The following is a 21,549-nucleotide window of genomic DNA, read 5'->3' on the forward strand; positions in this document are numbered from 1 at the left end:
GCTTGCTTCTTCTCTTCCCTTCCCTTTGGAGTCACAGAGACAGACTCAGTGCCAGAGACCTGTCCTCTGTAATTTCCTCTGTTAGGTCATCCTCCCCCAGCAGTATCCAAAGTGATATAGCTGTTGTTAAGGGGGTGACCACGTGGATACTCTGCACTGACTCCTTAGCCCCTTTCCCTTTCCTGACTATCACCCAGTTTCCTGTGTCCTGCACCCTGAGTGTAACTATTTCTTTATATATCCTATTTAACACCCTCTCAGCCTCCCAAATGATCCGGAAAACATCAGCTCCTACTTCTTAACGCAGTGTGTTAAAAGCTGCAGCTCGATGCACTTCTCACACTGGGGGTCTCCCTGCCATCCCACAAGAGAAGCATTCAGCTATCTTGCCTGGCATCCCTACTGTTAGGACTACTATGCCACTGTAGTTTCATATTAACAATTCTGTATTATGATTACACCTTACACAAAATCCCAGATCAAATGAAAAGCTGCTAGTGGCTTTATAAATATAACCACGTCTGGAAAAATTACACATATTTTATTATTGAAAGGAATTTCAATCAATACAAAACACATCAGACATTCAACTTAACAAATCCTTGCTCTGAATGATTCATCCTTTAAAGCGAAATGTTCCCTCATTTTCATTGTTCACTTTTCAATTTCTTCATCTAATTCAATCTTGTCCTTGTAACTTCGTTTAAAAAAGCCACACTGTGAGGGAAAGGGAAAGAAAATCAATACAAGGATAACATAAGCATGGATGTGACACAACAATTTGAAGGGTTAAATCAAAACAAGTTTCAAACGAGATAAGTACAAATAGCAGTCAGTGGTTGACTGTACAGTCTCCATGAGTTATGCAGCCTGACTGTGTGTTTTCAATTAATCGCATTGCTCATGAGGAGCGCCTTGCAGAATTTTGGGAAATGATAAGACAGCACCATGTGATTTTTAACTCAGAATTTCAATTTATTCAGTAAGAGTGCAAATACTTAGAACCTACCTTAGACAATAAATGCAAGATGTACAATGGTAGCAGACCTAAACATTACTGGTGTTGTGGAAATCAGCACTGAGTGGGAAAGAATATTAACAAATTCCTAAACACAGCAAATTTCATATTGAATCAAGGCTGACCACACGTCCAAAATTGAAATGGACGATCTTGCTTAGGATGGTCAAACCTTTGAAACATTAATATTAAATTCTAAAAGCCCAGGCAAACAGTAACAGAACACAAGGGCATAGAAGTTTGTCGAGAACAGGTGGAGACAAGGTAAGTAGGTGAGTTCACTCCTGATTTCTTATTTAACTCTAGAGAGAATAATGGTATGTCAACAGAGCCAGTGTTCCGTTCTGGGTGTCCGACTCCCAGCCTCCCAAATGGCCACATCTGTGCCAGGTGCATCAAGATGCAGCTCCTTAGAAACCGTGTTAGGGAACTCGATGATCTTCAGCCTGTTAGGCAAAGTGAAGCAGTGATAGACAGAAGCTATAAGGAGGTAGTCACCTCAAGGCTGCAGGAGACAGATAAGTGGTTGACTCACAGGACAGGGAGGCGAGAATGTCATATAGTGGAGAGCAGCCCTGTGGCTGTCCCCCTCAACAATAAATACTTTATTTTGAGCATTGTTGGGGTGACGGCCTACCTGGGGGCAGCAACAGCGGCCATACCTCTGGCACTGAGTCTGGCCCTGCAGCTCAGAAGGGTAGGGAACAGAAGAGGATGGCAGCAGTAATAGGGGACTCTATAGTGAGGGGGACAAATAGGCAATTCTGTGGACGTGAAAAGGAAATACGGGTGGTATTCTGCCTCCCAAGTCCCACAGTCCAAGGTATTTCTGGATGCATCCACAATATCCTGAAAAGAGAGGGTGAGCCACCAGAAGTTGTGGTACATATTGGTACCAATGACATAGGAAGGAAAAGCGGGGTGGTCTTGAAAAAAGAACACATGGAGTTAGGAAGGAAGCTGAAAAGCAGACCTCAAAGGTAGTAATTTCGGGGTTGCTACCTGTGTCACACGACAGTGAGGATAGGAATAGAATGAGGTGGCAAATAAATGGGTGGCTGAAGAATTGGAGCACGGGGCACGGATTCAGATTTCTGGATAATCAGGACCTCTTCTGGGGCAGGTGGGACCTGTACAAAAGGAATAGATTGCACTTGAATCCGAGGGGGAAGAAAATTCTTACGGGCAGATTTATAGAGCTGTTGGGCATGGTTTAAACTAATGTGACGGGGGATGGGAACCAATATAATAGAGCTGAGAACGAGCCAGGAGTTTACAAGTAGATGATGGGTGTAACATGAATGTAAGGAAGGACAAGCCAATGATTGGATATAAATGGAAACAGTGCTAAGAGTTAATTTGTACCACGGAGGCAAAATCTAAAAGGTCAAAGACTGCAGGACTGAAGGTGCTGTATTTAAATGCATGTAGCGTTCAGAATAAGGTGGACAAACTTGTGATGCAATTAGAGATTGGTCGGTATGACTTTATGGGCACTATTGAGTCATTGCTGAAAGAAGGCCATAGTTGGGAGCTTAAATTCAAAGGATGTACTTTGCATGGAAAGGACAGGCAGGAAGGCATCAGCAGTGCTAGGGCTTTGTTGGTAAAAGATGGAATTACATCTTTAGAAAGAGGCCACATAGGGTCAGAGAATGTTGAATCTTTGTGGGTGGAATTAAGAAATTGCAGGGGTTTAAAAAAAACCATTATGGGAATCATATATAGGGCTCCAAATAGTAGCCAAGATGTGGGGTTGAGATTGCAAAGGGAGCTGGAAAAGGCATGTAATAAGGGTAATGACACAATTATAATGGGGGCTTTCAATATGCAAGGGGATTTGTAGTAAACACAAGGTTGTGATTGTGGGAGATTTTAATTTTCCACACTTGGACTGGGAAGCCCATTCTGTAAAAGGGCTGGATGGTTTGGAGTTTGTAAAATGTGTGTAGGATAGTTTTTTGCAGCAATACATGGAGGTACCAACTAGAGAAGGGGCAGTGTTGAATCTCCTGTTAGGGAATGAGATAGGTCAGGTGATGGAGGTATGTGTTGGGGAGCACTTCGGGTCCAGTGATCACAATGCCATTAGTTTCAATATAATTATGGAGAAGGACAGGACTGGACCCAGGGTTGAGATTTTTGATTGGAGAAGGGCTAACTTTGAGGAGATGTGAAAGGATTTAGAAGGAGTGTATTTGGACAATTTGTTTTATGGAAAGGATGTAATAGAGAAATGGAGGTCATTTAAAGGTGAAATTTTGAGGGTACAGAATCTTTATGTTCCTGTTAGGTTGAAGGGAAAGGTTAAAAGTTTGAGAGAGCCATGGTTTTCAAGGGATATTGGAAACTTGGTTCAGAAAAAGAGAGAGATCTACAATAAATATAGGAAGCATGGAGTAAATGAGGTGCTCGAGGAATATAAAGAATGTAAAAAGAATCTTAAGGAAGAGTTTAGAAAAGGTAAAAGAAGATATGAGGTTGCTTTGGCAAGTAAGGTGAAAATAAATTCAAAGGGTTTCTACAAATAGCCAAAGGATAGTCAGGGATAAAATTGGTCCCTTAGAGAATTAGAGTGGACGGCTATGTGTGAAGCCAAAAGAGATGCGGGAGATTTTGAACAATTTATTTTCTTCGGTATTCACTAAGGAGAAGGATATTGAATTGTGTCAGGTAAGGGAAACAAGTAGGGTAGTTATGGAAAGTATGACGATTAAAGAAGAGGAAGTACTGGTGCTTTTAAGGAACATAAAAGTGGATAAGTCTCCAGGTCCTGACTGGATATTCCTTAGGACCTTGAGTGAAGCTAGTGTAGAAATAGTAGGGGCTCTGACAGAAATATTTCAAATGTCATTAGAAACGGGGATGGTGCCGGAGGTTTGGCGTATTGCTCATGTGGTTCCATTGTTTAAAAAGGGTTCTAAGTGTAAACCTGGTAATTATCGGCCTGTAAGTTTGACGGCAGTGGTGGGTAAATTAATGGAAAGTATTCTTAGAGATGTTATATATAATTATCTTTGATAGACAGGGTCTGATTAGGAACAGTCAACATGGATTTGTACGTGGAAGGTCATGTTTGACAAATCTTATTGAATTTTTTGAAAAGGTTACGAGGAAAATTGACGAGGGTAAAGTGGTGGATGTTGTCTATATGGACTTTAGTAAGGCCTTTGACAAGGTTCCACATGGAAGGTTAGTTAGGGAGGTTCAATCGTTAGATATTAATATTGAAGCAGTAAAATGGAGTCAACAGTGGCTGGATGGGAGATGCCAGAGAGTAGTGGTGGATAACTGTTTGTCAGGTTGTCAAGTGAATGGGAAGATGGATGATTAGGAAGCTTGATCAGCGATAGCGGGTTGAGGTGAGGTGAGTTACTTGTGAACAATAGAAACAAGAAGTGTGTGTGTGAGGCCGGTGTTCTGTGGCTATCCCCCTTAACAATAAGTACTCCTGTTTGAGTACTGTTTGGGGGGAACAGCCTACCCGGGGGAAGCAACAGTGGCTGCACTCTGGCTCAGAAGGGTAGGGAAAGGAAGAGGATGGCAGCAGTGAGATGGGACTCTATAGTTAGGTGGTCAGAAAGCCAATTCTGTAGAACAGGAAAGAAACATGGATGGTAGTTTGCCTCCCGGGTGCCAGGGACCAGGATGCTTCTGATTGCATCCGTGATATCCTGAAGTGGAAAGGAGAACAGCCAGAGGTTGTGGTACATGTTGGTACCATTGACATAGGTAAGAAAAGTGAGAGGTCCTGAAAATATAATACAGGGAGTGAGGAAGGAAGATGAGAAGCAGGACCTCAAAGATAGTAATTTTTGGATTACTGCCTGTGCCATGCGACATTGAGTATAGGAATTGAGTGAGGTGGAGGATAAATGTGATGCTGAGGGATTAGAGAAGGGGGCAGGGATCATTGGGTCTTCTTTTGGGGCAGGCATGACCTGTACAAAAAGGATGGGCTGCACTTGAATCCGAGGGGGACCAATATCCTGGCAGGGAGGTTTGCTAAGACTATTGGGAAGAATTTAAACTAGAATTGCTGGGGGGTGGGAACTGAACTGAAGAGTCGGAGGAAGGCGTGGTTGGCTCACAAATAGAGAAAGCTTGGAGACAGTGCGAGAGGGAGGATAGGCAGGTGATAGAGAAGGGATGCACTCAGACCAATGGTTTGAGATGTGTCTACTTTAATGCAAGGAATATCATGAACAAGGTGGATGAGCTCAGAGTGTGGATCAGTACTTGGAGCTCTGATGTTGTGGCCATTACAGAGACTTGGATGGCTCAGGGGTAGGAATGGCTACTTAGAGTGCCAGGCTTTAGAAGTTTCAGAAAGGACAGGGAGGGAGGCAAAAGAGGTGGGGGGGGGGTGATCAGAGGTAGTATCATGGCTGCAGAAAAGGAGGAATTGTCATGGAGTGATTGTTTACTGAATCCTGTGGGTGGTAGTTAGGAACTAGAAGGGGTCAATAACTCTACTGGTTGTTTTTTACAGGCCACCCAATAGTAACAGGGACATCAACGAGCAGACAGGGAGACAGATTCAGGAAAGGTATAATAATAACCAGATTGTCATCGTGGGAGATTATAATTTCCCAAATATCGATTGGCAAGGGGTTTAGATGGGGTGGAGTTTGTTAGGTGTGTTCAAGAAGGTTTCTTGACACAATATGTAGATAAGCCTACAAGAGGAGAGACTGTACTTGATCTGGTATTGGGAAATGAACCTGTTCAGGTGGCAGATCTCTCAGTCGGGGAGCATTTTGGAGATAGTGATCACAATTCTATCTCCTTTACCATAGCATTGGAGAGGGATAGGAACAGACAAGTTAGGAGAGTGTTTAATTGAAGTAAGGGGAAATAAGGCAGGAACTTGGAAGCATAAATTGGGAACAGATGTTCTCAGGGAAATGTACGGCAGAAATCTGGCAAATATTCAGAAGATATTTGCGTGGAGTTCTGCATAGGTACGTTCCAATGAGACAGGGAAAGGATGGTAGGGTACGGGAACCGTGGTGTACAAAGGCTGTTGAAAATCTTGTCAAGAAGAAAAGAAAAGCTTATGATAGGTTCAAAAACTTAGGTAATGACAGAGATCTATAAAATTAAAGGCTAGCAGGAAGGAGCTTAAGAATTAAATTAGGAGAGCCAGAAAGGGCCATGAGAAGGCCTTGGTGGGTAGGATTAAGGAAAACCTCGAGGCATTGTACATGTATGCGAAGAGCATGAGGGTAAGACAAGAGAGAATAGGACCAGTCAAGTGTAACAGTGGAAAAGTCTGTATGGAACCGGAGGAGACAGCAGAGGTACTGAATTAATACTTTGCCTCAGTATTCACACTGAGAATGATCTTGGCGATTGTAGGGATGACTTACAGCGGACTGAAAAGCTTGAGCATATAGATATTAAGAAAGAGGATGTGCTGGAGCTCTTGGAAAGCATCAAGTTGCATAAGTCACTGGGACCAAATGAGACGTACCCAAGGCTACTGTGGGAGGCGAGGGAGGAGATTGCTGAACCTCTGGCGATGATCTTTGCATCATCAATGGGTACAGGAGAGGTTCCGGAGGATTGGAGGGTTGCGGATGTTGTTCCCTTATTCAAGAAAGGGAGTAGAGATAACCCAGGAAATTATAGGCCAGTGAGTCTTACTTCAGTGGTTGGTAAGTTGATAGGAAAGATCGTGAGAGGCAGGACTTATGAACATTTAGAGAGGCATAATATGATTAGGAATAGTCAGCATGGCTTTGTCAAAGGCAGGTCATGCCTTACAAGCCTGATGAATTTTTTGAGAATATAATTAAACACATTGATGAAGGAAGAGCAGTAGATGTAGTGTATATGGATTTCAGCAAGGCATTTGATAAGGTACCACATGCAAGGCTTTTTGAGGAAGTAAGGAGGCATGGGATCCAAGGGGACATTGCTTTGTAGATCCAGAACTGGCAAACAGAAGGCAAAGAGTGGTTGCAGACAGGTCATATTCTGCATGGAGGTCGATGACCAGTGGTGTGCCTCAGGGATCTGTTCTGGGATCCCTACTCTTTGTGATTTTTATAAATGACCTGGATGAGGAAGTGGAGGGATGGGTTAGTAAGTTTGCTGATGACACAAAGGTTGGGGGTGTTGTGGATAGTGTGGAGGGCTGTCAGAGGTTACAGTGGGACATCGATAGGATGAAAAACTGAGCTGAGAAGTGGCAGATGGAGTTCAACCCAGATAAGTGTGAGGTGGTTCATTTTGGTAGGTCAGATATGATGGCAGAATATAGTATTAATAGTAGGACTCTTGGTTGGATCAGAGGGATCTTGGGATCCGAGTCCATAGGACACTCAAAGCTGCTACGCATGTTGACTCTGTGGTTAAGAAGGCATACGGTGCATTGGTCTTCATCAGTTGTGGGATTGAGTTCAAGAGCTGAGAGGTAATGTTGCAGCTATATAGGACCCTGGTCAGACCCCACTTGGAGTACTGTGCTCAGTTCTGGTAACCTCACTACAGAAAGGATGTGGAAACCATAGAAAGGGTGCAGAGGAGATTTATAAGGATGTTGCCAGGAATGGGGAGCATGTCTTATGAGAATAGGTTGAATGAACTCGGCCTTTTTTCCTTGGAGCGACAGAGGATGAGAAGTGACCTGATTGAGGTGTATAAGATGATGAGAGGCATTGATCGCGTGGATAGTCAGAGGCTTTTTCCAAGGCCTGAAATGGCTTACACGAATGAGCACAGTTTTAAGGTGCTGGGGAGTAGGTACAGAGGAGATGTCAGGGGTAAGTTTTTTACACAGAGAGTGGTGAGTGCGTGGAATGGGCTGCCGGCGATGGTGGTGGAGGCGGATACGATAGGGTCTTTTAAGAGACTCCTGGATAGGTACATGGAGCTTAGAAAAATGGAGGGGTATGGGTAACCGTAGGTAATTTCTAAAGTAAGCACATGTTCAACACAGCATTGTTGGCCGAAGGGCCTGTATTGTGCTGTAGGTTTTCTATGTTTCTATGTTTCTAACATAAAATCAAGGATCTAATGTTGAGGCTTTATAAAGCACTGGTGGGGCCTCACTTCGAGTGTTGTAGGCAGTCTTGGGCCCCTTATCTTAGAAAGGATGTGCAGAAACTGGAGAGGGTTTACAGGAGGTTCACAAAAATTATTTTAGGATTAAACAACCTGTCATTTGAAGAGTGTTTGATGGCTTTGAGCCTGTATTCACAGGAATTCAGAAGAATGAGGGATAACCTAATTCAAACCTATTGAATGTTGAAAGACCTTGATAGAGTGGATGTAGAGAGGATGTGGAGAGTCTAAGACAAGAGGACAAGGCCTCAGATTAGAGGGGCAACCTTTTAGAATGGAGATGAGTATTGCCACTCCACAGTTGTGGAGGCCATGTTATTGTGTACATTTAAGGCAGAGGTTGATAGATTCTCAGGGTATGGTTGAAGATGTTAGATAGGTTGTCTGGGATGAAGGGATATGGGAGAAGGCAGGAGATTGGAGCTAAAAGGAAAAATGGATCAGACATGATGTGGTGGAGTAGAGTCGTTGGGCCAAATGGCCTAATTAGAAACATAGAAAGATAGAAAACCTACAGCACAATACAGGCCCTTTGGCCCACAATGCTGTGTCGAACATGTACTTACTTTAGAAATTACCTCAGGTTACCCATAGCCCTCTATTTTTCGAAGCTCCATGTACCATTCTGGTCTTATGGTCTAACTCACACTTATTTGGAAATAAACTCCATCTGCTATTTATCTGTCCCTAACTGATCTATATTCTACTGATAAACTCCTTCTGCTTTTCCCTTTTCCATAACTGATCTATATTCTACTGATAAAATCCATCTGCTATTTATCTGTCCATAACTGATCCCTTGATGTTTTTCTATACCATCTACAGCCCCATCAATTTTTATGTCATCTGCAGATTTCGTAACCAACCCAAGGAATGAACAATCATCTTCTATTTTTAATTATTTCTTCAGTTTTCCTCCATTCTCTCTGTAGGAGTTCTATATGACTTCCCATTCCATATTCCATTACTAATTATTGAGTCATAGATTTATACAGCACAGAAACATATCCTCTAGCTCGACTTGTCCACATGCCCTCCTGTGCTGGTCCCCACATGCCTTCACATCCCACTGAGCCTTTCTTATCCTTGAACCTATCCAAATGTCTTTTAGGCATTTGAATTGTACCTGCCTCTACCACTTCTTCTGGCAGCTTATTCTACATATCCACCATCCTCTATGTGGAAAAGCGTGCTTCACAGGCCCTAATTAAATCTTTCCTTCTCTCACCTTAAAACTAGCTTTAGACTCCCCTACCCTGGGGGAAAAAAGACAATGAGCACTCATTTTTTCCATGCCCCTCAGCCTCCTGTATTTCTGGTTTTCTGCTACTCTTCTGCTTTTCTCTTGTATCAGGGTAAATGCCCTACTGAGTGAATGTCTCAGCAATATGTATTTCCAGCCTTGTGAATAAATTGCATTTTGTGATATTGATATTAAAATAATGATCTTTAGCTATTTTTTTCTTAAATTGTATTCATTGGACAAAATAAAATTTATGTGCTGAATCATAGAAAGACAATAGAATAAGTCTCTCTCTGTTACTGTACAGGCAAATTTTGATATTTGCACTTACTTTGTAGAGAATGAAAATCATCAGGAATAGAAGCAGGATTCCACCAACTGAGCTCCCAACCACCAGTTGGGCAACATTAAAGACTGGAGTATTTACAACATTCACGTGTATCTAAAGAGGGAATGATGAACATGAGTCAATGATTAGAACATAGAACATAGAAATCTACAGCACCTTACAGGCCCTTCAGCACACAATGTTGTGACCATGAAACCTACTCTAGAAACTGCCTAGAATTTCCTTAGCACATAGCCCTCTATTTTTCTAAGCTCCATGTGCCAAATTACTGACAAAGTTTTATTAGAAAATTAAACATTAAAAGATCGATTGTCTTGGAAAAAGGGAGAAAGATCAGTTATTCCCAGGATTTGTTGAGTTCCCATCCAGGAATACTAATGCCCTAGCCAAGAGTTCTTTTCTGCTCCCTTGCCTATTGCCTACATCTTCTTTCTAACTGGAGGCATGTCCTATCTTGCTCAATCCAACCCATTGCCGATGTTTACCCAGTGACCTCACTGATCAGTTGTGCTTATATGGCTGTCACTCTGGAACCACCCCACAGACAGATGAGGTTGTAACTGCAGAGAGTTATGAACACAGCTTGATCTGTTATGAAAACTCCTCTGTCAACAGTTCCCATAGCACCAGAAAAGTAGCCAACTATATTCTGCATTCTGTTCAACACACACAAAATGCAGGAAGAATTCAGCAGGTTAGGCAGCATCTATGGAGAGGCATTTTGTTTCTGTTGTTCTGGATTTCCAGCATTACAAAATCTCTCGTATTTATTTTCCGCATTCTGTTATTGCCTTTTACATTTTAACTTCCTTGATGTACTTGTATTTGGAATTATCTATCTGGATGGCTTGAAAATAAAGCCTTTTGCAGTATTTTAGTACGTAACACCAATAAGATGATTATCGATTACCAACTGGTAGCCAAGGGCAAGGACATCCCCTTCTGAGTCTGCATCCCTGATACTTAAAGTTTAAAGAGAGCTTCAAATAATAAAAACATTATTTAACAAAATTATTTATTAAAAGTTGTATTCAACTACTACTGATTTGCAGAAATAGTTTAAAAAGTCAAAACCACTTGGCAGAACATAATATTGTTACTTTCCATTAACTTAGTACATGATATTACTATATATTGATGCATCAGGCCATAAAATATAGGAGCTGAATTAGGACATTTGGCCCATCAAGTCTGTTCTGCTCTTGACATCATGGCTGATTTATTGTCCCTATCAACCCATTCTCCTGCCTTCTCCCCATAACCTTTTATGTCCTAATCAAGAACTGATCAACTGTCACTTTAAATTTACCCACTGAGCCACCACAGCCATCCATAAGACCATAAGACTTGCCCTCCACAGCCGCCTGTGGTAATTAATTCCACAGATTACCACCCTCCAATTGGTGATTAGGATATTTCAGCACATCACTGGGACTCAACTACTGGACTTAAAGACAATCTACAACTCTTGATGTCCACGGCACATTTGTAGCATCATTGAAGGCCAATCCTATCCTGGACACTGAGTGTTCAATCTCCTGCCATCTGGTAGGAGATGCAGAAACATCTCAGCAAAGGCAGTAAGACTGAAAAACAGTTTATTTCTGAGAACTGTTGTGCAGAGTAATGCTACAGTCCAGATTTCCAATGGCCTTCCAGTGTTATGGGCTATTGAAGTCACTTGTTGCATGTGAATATGGGATTTTGTTTTTAATTAAGCCATAATACATGCATTATGAATATCTGTTTTGCACAGACTGGAGTAGCACCGCAATCTTGTTATCTCGAGCAACAACAATAAAGTTCTACTCTATTCTTTGACTAAAGAAATTCCTCCACATCTCTGCCCTAGTATATTGAGGCTATGGCCTCTGATCCTAGACTCTGTCACTAGAGGAAACATCTCCTCCATGTCCATTCTATCTAGGCCTTTCCATATTTGATAGGTTTCAATGAGGTTCCCCATCATTCTTCTAAAACTATACATGTATTTCTATACATACACATTTTAGTTAATGTTGTGGACACCATCCAAATGATTGTGGCAATGCTATTGTTGCCAAAAGCTGTTGGACCAGACACCAGATGGCTACGTACAGCTTAATTCCGTAAAGATAAAGGACATCATTTGACCATATTAATTCCTGTTTTCAGACAGATAATACCACCTTTGTATTATGTATTCCATAAATGATACTAAGATTTTGTCTTAACTTTTACATCTGCAAGATTATTAAAACAACATATGATGTAGGCAGGAAGGACGATGACACCTTGCAAAGTACATCCAGGGAGTTGGTGTTAAGCTAAAGGACACTCAGGATAGCTACCAATGCCAAAGGCTAATGAGGTTAAAAATTGGAAAACAATAAGATTAACACTTGACTAAGGACATGGTGCAGGAGGGAGGGCTTCAGTTTTTTGGATCATTGGGCTCTCTTCCAGTGAAGGTGGGCCTGTACAAACAGGATGGGTTGCACCTGAACTGGAGGTAGACCAATAACCCTGAGGGAAGGTTGTTCTGGGGGTTTTAAACTACAGCTGCAAGGGCATAAGAACCAGAGTGCCAGCACAAGTAGTGGAGTAATTGTGGGGAAAGTAAATATTCAGCCTACATACAAAGACAGGAACCGAAAGGTTGAGTGTGGTGGAAGTAAAGCTCAGGGTTACATCCATTTCAATGCAAGGGAGTATTGTAGATAAGGCAGGTTATCCATGATTTAGGTGATGGAATAGATGGCTCAGTTCCCAAGTTTGCAGACGATATGAAGATTGGTGGATGGGAAGGCAGTGCTGAGGAAACAGGTAGACTGCAGAGGGACTGAGAAAGACTAGGAGAATGGACAAGAAAGTGGCAAATGAAATATAATGTTGGAAAATGCATGGTCATGTACTTTGGTAGTAAAAAATAAATATGCAGACTATTTTGTAAATGGGGAGAAATCCAAAAATCTGAGATGCAAAGGGACTTTGGAGTCCTTGTGCAGAACAACCAAAAGGTTAACTTGCAGGTAGAGTTGGTGGTGAGGAAGGGAAATGTAATGTTAGTATTCATTTCCAGGTCTAGAATACAAGAGCAGAGATGTGTTGCTGAGGCTTTATAAGGTACTGGTGAGGCCTCACCTTTAGTATTGTGAACAGTTTTGGGCTTCTCATCTAAGAAGAGATGTGCTGGCATTGGAGAGGGTTCAAAGGAGGTTCACAAGGATGAGTCCAGGAATGAAAGGGTTATCATGTGAGGAATGTTTAATGGCTCTGGGTACGTACTCGCTGGAATTTAGAAGGATGAGAGGGGATCTCACTGAAACCCTTCGAATGTTGAAAGGCCGAGACAGAGTAGATGTGGAAAGGATGTTTCCCATAGTGGGAAAGTCTAGGACAAAAGGGCACAGCCTCAGGATAGAGCAACACTCACAACACGCTGGAGGAACTCAGCAGGTTGGGCAGCATCCGTGGAAACGATCAGTCAACGTTGACTGATCATTTCCACGGATGCTGCCTGACCTGCTGAGTTCCTCCAGCGTGTTGTGAGTGTTGCTTTGACCCCAGCATCTGCAGAGTATTTTGTGCCTCAGGATAGAGGGCTGACCTTTCAAATCAGAGATGCGGAGAAATTTCTTTAGCCAAAGGATGGTGAATTTGTGGAATTTGTTGCCACATGCAGCTGTGGAGGCCAGGTTGTTGGGTGTATTTAACGCAGAGACCCTGTGCCATGCGACAGTCAGTATAGGAATAGAGTGAGGTGGAGGATAAATGCGTGGCTGAGGGATTGGAGCGGGGGGCAGGGATTCAGATTTCTGGATCATTCGGACCTCTTTTGGGGTAGGCGTGACCTGTACAATAAGGATGGGTTGCACTTGAATCCGAAGGGGACAATATCCTGGCAAGGAGGTTTGCTAAGGCTATTGAGGAGAGTTTAAACTAGAATTGCTGGGGGATGGGAACCAAACTGAAGAGACGGAGGAAGGGGCGGTTGGCTCACAAATAGAGAAAGCTTGTAGGCAGTGTGAGAGGATGGTTAGACAGGTGATAGAGGAGGGATGTGCTCAGACTGATGGTTTGTGATGTGTCTATATTAATGCAAGAAGTATCATGAACAAATGAGGAGATTATGAGGAGATTTACAAGGATGTTGCCTAGATTGGGGAGCATACCTTATGAGAATAGGTTGAGTGAACTTGATCTTTTCTCCTTGGAGCAATGGAGGATGAGAGGTGACCTGATAGAAGTGTATAAGGTGATGAGAAGTATTGATCGTGTGGATAGTCAGAGGCTTTATCCCAAGGCTGAAATGGCTAACACGAGAGGGCACAGTTTTAAGGTGCTTGGAAGTAGGTATAGAGGAGATGTCAGGGGTAAGTATTTTTATGCAGAGAGAGGTGACTGCATGAAATGGGCTGCCAGCGACGGTGGTGGAGGTGGATACAATAGGGTCTTTTAAAAGATTCCTGGATAGGTACATGAAGCTTAGAAAAATAGAGGGCTATGGGTAACCCTAGGTAATTTCTAAAGTAAGTAGATGTTCGACACAGCATTGTGGGCCGAAGGGCCTGTATCGTGATGTAGTTTTTCTATGTTTCTATGATTGGGAGCTCAGTGTTCCTGGGATCTGGGATCCTGGAATCATTTTCGTGAACCGCCTTTGAACCCTCTCCAATGCCAGCACATCTTCTCTTAGATAAGGGGCTCAAAACTTCTCACAGTACTCCAAGCAATGCCTCACCAGTGCCTTATAAAACCTCAACATTACGTCCTTGTTTTTATATTCTTGTCCCCTAGAAATGAATGCTCAAATCGCATTTGCCTTCCTCACCACTGACTCAACCTGCAAATTAGCCTTTAGGGAATCCTGCACAAGGACTCACAAATCACTTTGCACCTCAGATTTTTGAATTTCCTCTCTGTTTAGAAAATAGTCCTCTCTCTTATTTCCTCTACCAAAGTGTATGACCATACACTTCTCAGTACTGTACTTTGTCAAATGGTGCAAGCAGAATAGTCTGCAGTTCAACATCTCTATCTGTGGTAAGGCAAAGGAGGTAGTGATGGTCTTTAGGAAAACTAAGCCTGCATTGCTCCCTGTAACTATTGATGGTGAGGACCTATTCATATCTGGGGATTCAGCTGGATGACAGACTTGAGTGAGCACCAACACAGAGGCTGTGAACAAGAAGGGACAGAGTCACCTCTACTTCCTGAGGAGACTGAGGTCCTTTGGAATATGCAGTCCTCTCCCTCACATGTTCTACCAATCTGTTGTTGCCAGTACAATCTTCAAAGTAGTGGTGTGCTGGGGCAATGGCATCGACATGGGCGATGCCAATTGGTTCAATAAACTGATTAGGAAGGTTGGCTCTGTTGTAGGAGTGAAACTGGACACACTGTGGTAGAACAAAGGACCCTATGGAAAAACCTGGCAATTCTAAACATTGTTTCTCACCCTCTACATGCCAGCTTAACTGAACAGAGGAGCACTTTTAGTAATAAACTAAGACAACTGCACGGCTCCAAAGAGCATCAAATGAGGTACATATTATCCTCAGCCGTTTGGTTCTATAATGAGTCAACCTATAGCTGGGGAAGTGATGATCCCATCTTGTTAGACTGTTTGTAGTAACTTATTTTTTATTCTTACTGTTTCTCTTCTAATATTTATATCCATGCACTTGTAATGCTACTGTGACATTGTTATTTCCTTTGGGATCAATAAAATATCTATCTATCTATTCCATCTGTCACTTCTTTGCACATTCTGCTAATCTGAACATCTATACATTTCAGCTTCTTCAAAGCTACCTGCCCCTCTACCTATCTTTGCATCATCCCTAAACTTGTCCACAAAGTCATCAATTCCATTGTCCAAATCATTGACATAAACGTAAAAAGAAGCGGTCCCAACACAGACCCCTGTGAACAGCACTAATCACCGGCAGCCGACTAGAAAAGGCTCTTGTTATTCCCACTTTTTGCCTCCTACCAATCAGCCAATGTTCTATCCATTCATACCTTGGGTTTTATAACTTGGTAAGCAGCCTCAAGTGTGGCACCTTGTCAAAGGCCTTTTAAAATTCCAATAACACAACATCCATCAATTCTCCTTTGTCTATCTTGTTATTTCTTCAAAGAATTCCAACAGATTTGACAGGCGAGATTTTCCTGAAGGAAACCATACTAACTATGGCCTATTTTATCCTTTTCTTCCAAGTACCCCAAAACCATGTCCTTAACAATCAACTCCGACATCTTCCCAACCACTGAGGTCAGACTAACTGGCCAATAATTTCCTTTCTTTTGCCTTCCTGCCTTCTTGATGAGTGGAATGACATTTGCAATTTTCCATTCCTCTAGAACCATGCCAGAATCAACTGATTCTTGAAAGGTAATTGCTAATGCCTGCATAATCTCTTCAGCCACCTCCTTCAGAATGCTGGGGTATAGACCATCTGATCCAGGTGACTTGTCTATTTTCAGACCTTTCAGTTTCCCAAGCACCTTCTCCCTAATAATGGCAACTATCTGCCCCCTGACACGCTCGAACATCCGGCATACTGCTAGTGTCTTCCACAGTGAAGACTAATGCAAAATACTTATTCAGTTCATCTGCCATTTCCTTGACCCCACTATTACCTCTCTAGCATTATTTTGCAGCAGTCCACAATCTACTCTTACCTCTCTTTTACACTTCATATATCTGAAGAAACTTTTGGTAACTTCTTTAAAATTATTGGCTAGCTTACCTTCTATTCCATCTTTTCCTTCCTTATGACTTTTCTTTTAGTTGCCTTCTGTTGGTTTTTAAAAGCTTCCCAATTAATTCCAACTAATGTTTGCTCTGTTATACGCCCTCTCTTTGGCTTTTATTTTGTCTTTGACTTCTCTTGTCAGGCACAGTTGCGTCATCTGCTTTTAGAATACTTCTTCTTTGAGATGTATATATCCTGTGCCCTGTGAATTGCTCCAGAAATTCCTACCATTTCTGCTCTGTCATCATCCCTACCAATGTTCACTTGCAATCAATTTCGCCCAACTCATCTCTCGTACCTCTGTAATCCCCTTTACTCCATTGATAATACTGATACATCTGACTTTAGCTTCTCCTTCTCAAGTTGCGGTGTGAATTATATCATATTACGATCAGTTTCCCACTAAGGATTCCTATACCTTAAACTCGAATCAATTCAGGTCTGGTGTACAACATCTAATCTAAAATAGCTGAAACCCTAGTGGGCTCAACCACATGCTGCTCCAAATAGCCATCTCATAAGCATTCTACATATTGCCCCTCCTGGGATCCAGCACCAACCTGATTTTCCCAATCTACCTGCATATTGAAACCCCCATGACTATCATAACATTGCCCTTTTGACATGTATTTTCTATCTTCCATTGTAATCTGTGGACGACATCTTTACTACAGTTTGGAGGTCAGTATATAACACCCATCAGGGTCTTTTCACTCTTGCAGTTTCTTAACTGTACCCAAAACAATTCTACATCTTTTGATCCTATGTCACCTCTTTCTAATAATTAGATTTCAATTTTAACCAACAGAGCCACCACACCCTCTCTGCCTACCTGCCTGTCCTTTTGATACACTCTGAGCCTTGGACATTAAGCTCCCAGTTATATCTTTTTTCAGCCCACAATGTTATACATGACAATCTGTAACTGTGCTGCAAGCTCATCTACCTTATTCCATATATGGCGAGCATGCAAATACAACACCTTCAGTCCTGTGTTCATCATTCTTTTCCATTTTGTCCCCCTTTTACATTGCAACTCATCCTGTTCACTGCAGTTTTGCTCCATCATCAGTCTCTCCTTGCCTACAGTCTCATTACACACTGCCTATGTTTGTAAACCAATTACTCCATCTCCAGCCCTATCCCTCTGGTTCCCAACCCCCTGCCAAATTAGTTTAAACCCTCCCGGACAGCTCTAGTAAACCTGCCCACAAAGACATTGGCCCTCTTCCAGTTCAGGTGTAAGTGGGGAGCCTTCACAGTGAAATATTGAGTTTGTATGTTACTGTTAGAATAAAAGGCAAGGCTAAAGGTTTAGGAAACCTTGGTTTTCAAGGGGTATTGAGGCTCTGGTTAAGAAGAAGGAGATGTACAGCAAGTACAGGCAGCAAGGAACAAATGAAGTGCTTGAGGAGTACAAGAACTGCAAGAGAACACTTAAGAAGGAAATCAGGTCTAAAAGAAGACATGAGGTTATTCTGGCAGACAAGGTGAAGGAGAATCCTAAAGGGTTCTACAGGTATATTATGAGCAAAAGGATAGCAAGGGAAAAAGTTGGTCCACTTTAAGATCAGCATAGTCATCTACGCATGGAGCTAAAAGAGATGTGGGAGAACTTATATCGATTTTTTTGTATCTGTATTTACATAGGATACTACTGGAAGCCAGAGACTGGTGGTAGATGGTTATCTCTTTGACTGGAACCCTGTGAGTAGTAGAGTGCTGCAGGGATAGGTGCTTGCCCCATTGTTGTTTGCCACCTACTGTATATTAATGGTCTGGATAATAATGTGGTAACCTGGATCAGCAAATTTGCAGATGACACCGAGATTAAGGACATAGCATCACATCCACGGATTCAGCAGCGCAGTAGATATGGCAATTGCGCTTGTGAATATGCATGTGTCAACTAATTATTATTTCATTGTGATAGTATTTAACTCCATACTTGTCGTCGTAGTGCTTATTGAGACTCGGACACAGCACAGCAATGTTTGCATTTGGTCTTGCCTGAGAAATTGGACCGTCGAGTCAACTGACTCTGAAGACTAGCAGTGCTCATTTTAAATTTAATTGTTCTTTTCAGCCACAGTGTAGGCTTCATTTTTCCATTTGAGACTTTTAGTTACTGGCCCCGTTTGGCCTAACGTTTATTGTTTTCTTTCCCCTTTGTTGTTATGTCTCCTGCTCGCTGTGAAAATGGGGGACACCAAGAGAGAACCTGTGGTTTGTCGAATGCCGGATGAAATGCAATAGTCTTTAGGGTAACTGCAAGTTTGTGTCTTTACTATCGCCTAGCTCACACTTGTGCTCGGTAGCGGGTGCGCTTTTTTTGCTGGGGGGAAGGGAGATCGTTCCGTTGCTGCCGCTTACGCGTGGGAGGGGGAAGCTGGGGGGACTTTGGGGTTCCCACGTTTAACTGTTGTCCATTCTTTACACTTTGGGATATTGCACTTTGGGCGGACAAACCAGGATAGGGCTTACACAGAGAATGGGAGGGCACTGAGGAGTGTGGTAGGAGAAAAGGATCTGTGAATACAGAAAGTGATGTCATAGGTAGATAGGGTCATAAAGGAGTTTTTGGCACATTGGCCTTCATATTTCAGAATTTTGAGTACAGGAGTTGGGATGTTATATTGAAGTTGTATAGGAATATGCTGAGGCATAATTTGGAGCATTGTGTGCAATTTTGGTCATTAAGCTATAGTAAAGATTGCAATAAGATAGAAAGAGTGCAGAGAAAATTTACAAAGACGTTGCTGGAACGAGTGCCTTAGTTATATGGAATAGTTGTATAGGTTAGGACTTTATTGAAATATGAAACTGGTGAATTTGACCTTTCCATCATAATTAATGTGCACAAAATATTGGGGGACAAAGCTAGCACTTAGTTTGTTCCCCCTTCTTTTCCAGACCTAACGAAGAATCTCATCCCAAAACATCGCCTGGATATTCCTCTCTATAGATGCCTCCTGACCTGTTGAGTTCCTCCAGCATTTTGTTTGTGTTAGCATCTGCAGAATCTCTTGTGTCTTGCTCATGATGCCTAATTTTGGTGATAAGTGAAACAGGTCTGTGGAAATGATCCTGTGCCACATTCTTGTTGTGGAGTTTAGGTTGGGAGGGGCTGGGGTCGGAGTACAAATAGATATGGTTTGAGGTGAGTAGATGGAGATATTTAGTGTAGGGTTGGATGGGGGACAGGAAGATTTTTGTTGCTTTTGTGGTTTGCATTTGAACAGAGGTTTGTGAAGACAGATTTTTTTTTGTTTTACCTTAACGTTGTGACCTTGGTTTTCAGCTTCAGATGTTTCCTGATATAATTTTCCATCAAATACAACATTTCCTGAGACCACAATATCAGCCCTGTTCTTTACAAGCTGTTGGGGATGGGGAATTAGGGAAGATAAAGTTATTAAAACACAAAACTTATGAAACTTAAAATATGATTTTACAGAACCTAAAAATTAAAATTAACTTGACATTCATGAGGCTGGATTTAAATGGCTGATTCATCAAAGAATAGATAGCAAACCAAGCTCTGAAAGTACATAAATGATTTTCTTATTGCCTAGTGACCAAAATATCTAACATTAGTTATCTTCACTTAAGACCTCACCTGCATTAGAGATCCTAAAATAGAACACCTGTACTAGATATCTCTCAGTACCTCTAGTTCAACTCTGTCTTTTTGTGTGTTTTCCCCTAGCTGTCAGTCTGTGGTTTTCTATTGCCATGTGTTCCTGTCCCCACTCCTGTTCTACTCCAGCCCCTGTATTACTGAGTACTCTGTCTCTCATCTGTTTCTCATTATTACCTGTATTGCTGCCACCTGGGTCTCATTGTGCTCCACCTATCATCTGCCTCTCTGTTTATTGCTCAGTGTATTTCAGTTCTCTGTTTTCAGCTGTTTGTTGTTAGATTGTACCAGTGAGTTTTCCTGGCATCTGTATCTGAACTCTGTCTGAATATTGACTCTACCTGTTTCCTGATTCTGGTTTTTGGATTTCTCTGGATGTTTTGATCTCTGCCTGAACTTTGATGTGGACCCTAACCCTTACCCTTACCCTTACCCTTACCCTTGGGATTTGTTACTCAATTAATATCACTGTGTGCTCTGTACTAGGTCCACGATTGAATCCCTGCTCCAGCACCCTGACAAAATCCTAAAATTGGGAACATGCCCAGTCAGACTCAGCACTGAATACTTGCACTAGAGATGCCCATGAATGGGTGCCACATGCCCCAATACTGGAACTGTGCACCAGAACTCTTAACATTAGATGCCTTTCCCAGAAGACCTAGCATAAGAAACTTGTAGCAGAGTACTCTGCACGGTAAACAATACTAGTGTCCAGTATTCAACCCCATATCAGGGGGCAAAACCTGTGTAAAAGGCTGAACACATAGTACTTGATATATAGAATCATTGCGAAGTTGAGGTAAGGAAATATGGGTTTAAGTACTTGAAAATAAATAAAATTCTTAATAGATGTTAAACAAATTTTACCTGTTTTAAATTGTTCATTGCTAAATTTGCTGTTACAGTGATATTTTGGTTTGAGTCTTTGAGCATGCACTCAAAATATTGGCATTCACATCCTTCCATGTCACAATCCTAAGGGAAATCAATGTATGAACATGTAATGCATAAATTCACATTAATGTCAAAATGATGCCCCCATCAGCTATTCAACTAGAGTTATTTGTGAGTGGTTTGTAGTCAACCAAATAGAACTGTTGTGTCTATGTGAGTGAGTGCTCTCAGAAATTTGTTTGGGAATTGTAGATTAATAACTTGATTCAGCTGAAAGCATTGTTGGATTCCTTCAAGAGAATTATCAACATAATTAGTTTGGGGTTGGAGTTGCATATAGGCAGATTTCCTTTTCCAAGACAAACTGAGCCATTTTGGTGGCTTACATTAAACTGTAAGCTTCATGGTCATTTATAGTTGTGGGATATTTTAAAAGATTGCAGCACTCAGTATAGTTCCATCAGTTCTCCCCTTCTCTTGTCCACACCCTTTTGCCTCGCCCACCTTCTCAACCTCTGTCATCTTACAAACTTTTCTTTTGAACAACTGAACTCGAGGGAGAAGTTTTACTTTGTATCATTCGTACAA

General features: G+C 41.9%; 1 protein-coding gene across 2 annotated transcripts in view; it reads right to left on the reverse strand.

Annotated features, from left to right (window-relative positions):
- Positions 1-529: 529 nt before the first annotated feature.
- LOC134337106 (integrin alpha-E-like) overlaps positions 530-21,549 on the reverse strand; it is a 296,891-nt gene continuing 275,871 nt past the window's right edge. For both annotated transcript variants that reach the window (XM_063031953.1, XM_063031952.1), the window contains 4 exons: positions 20,935-21,042; positions 19,700-19,804; positions 9,664-9,774; positions 530-717 (listed from right to left, as the gene is read on the reverse strand). In XM_063031953.1, coding sequence (XP_062888023.1) covers positions 655-717; positions 9,664-9,774; positions 19,700-19,804; positions 20,935-21,042 — 387 coding nt within the window. In that variant the 3' untranslated portion in view covers positions 530-654. The remainder of the gene's footprint in view (positions 718-9,663; positions 9,775-19,699; positions 19,805-20,934; positions 21,043-21,549) is intronic.

This window comes from Mobula hypostoma, chromosome 23 (genome assembly GCF_963921235.1).
Source record: "Mobula hypostoma chromosome 23, sMobHyp1.1, whole genome shotgun sequence".
NCBI lineage: Eukaryota > Metazoa > Chordata > Chondrichthyes > Myliobatiformes > Myliobatidae > Mobula > Mobula hypostoma.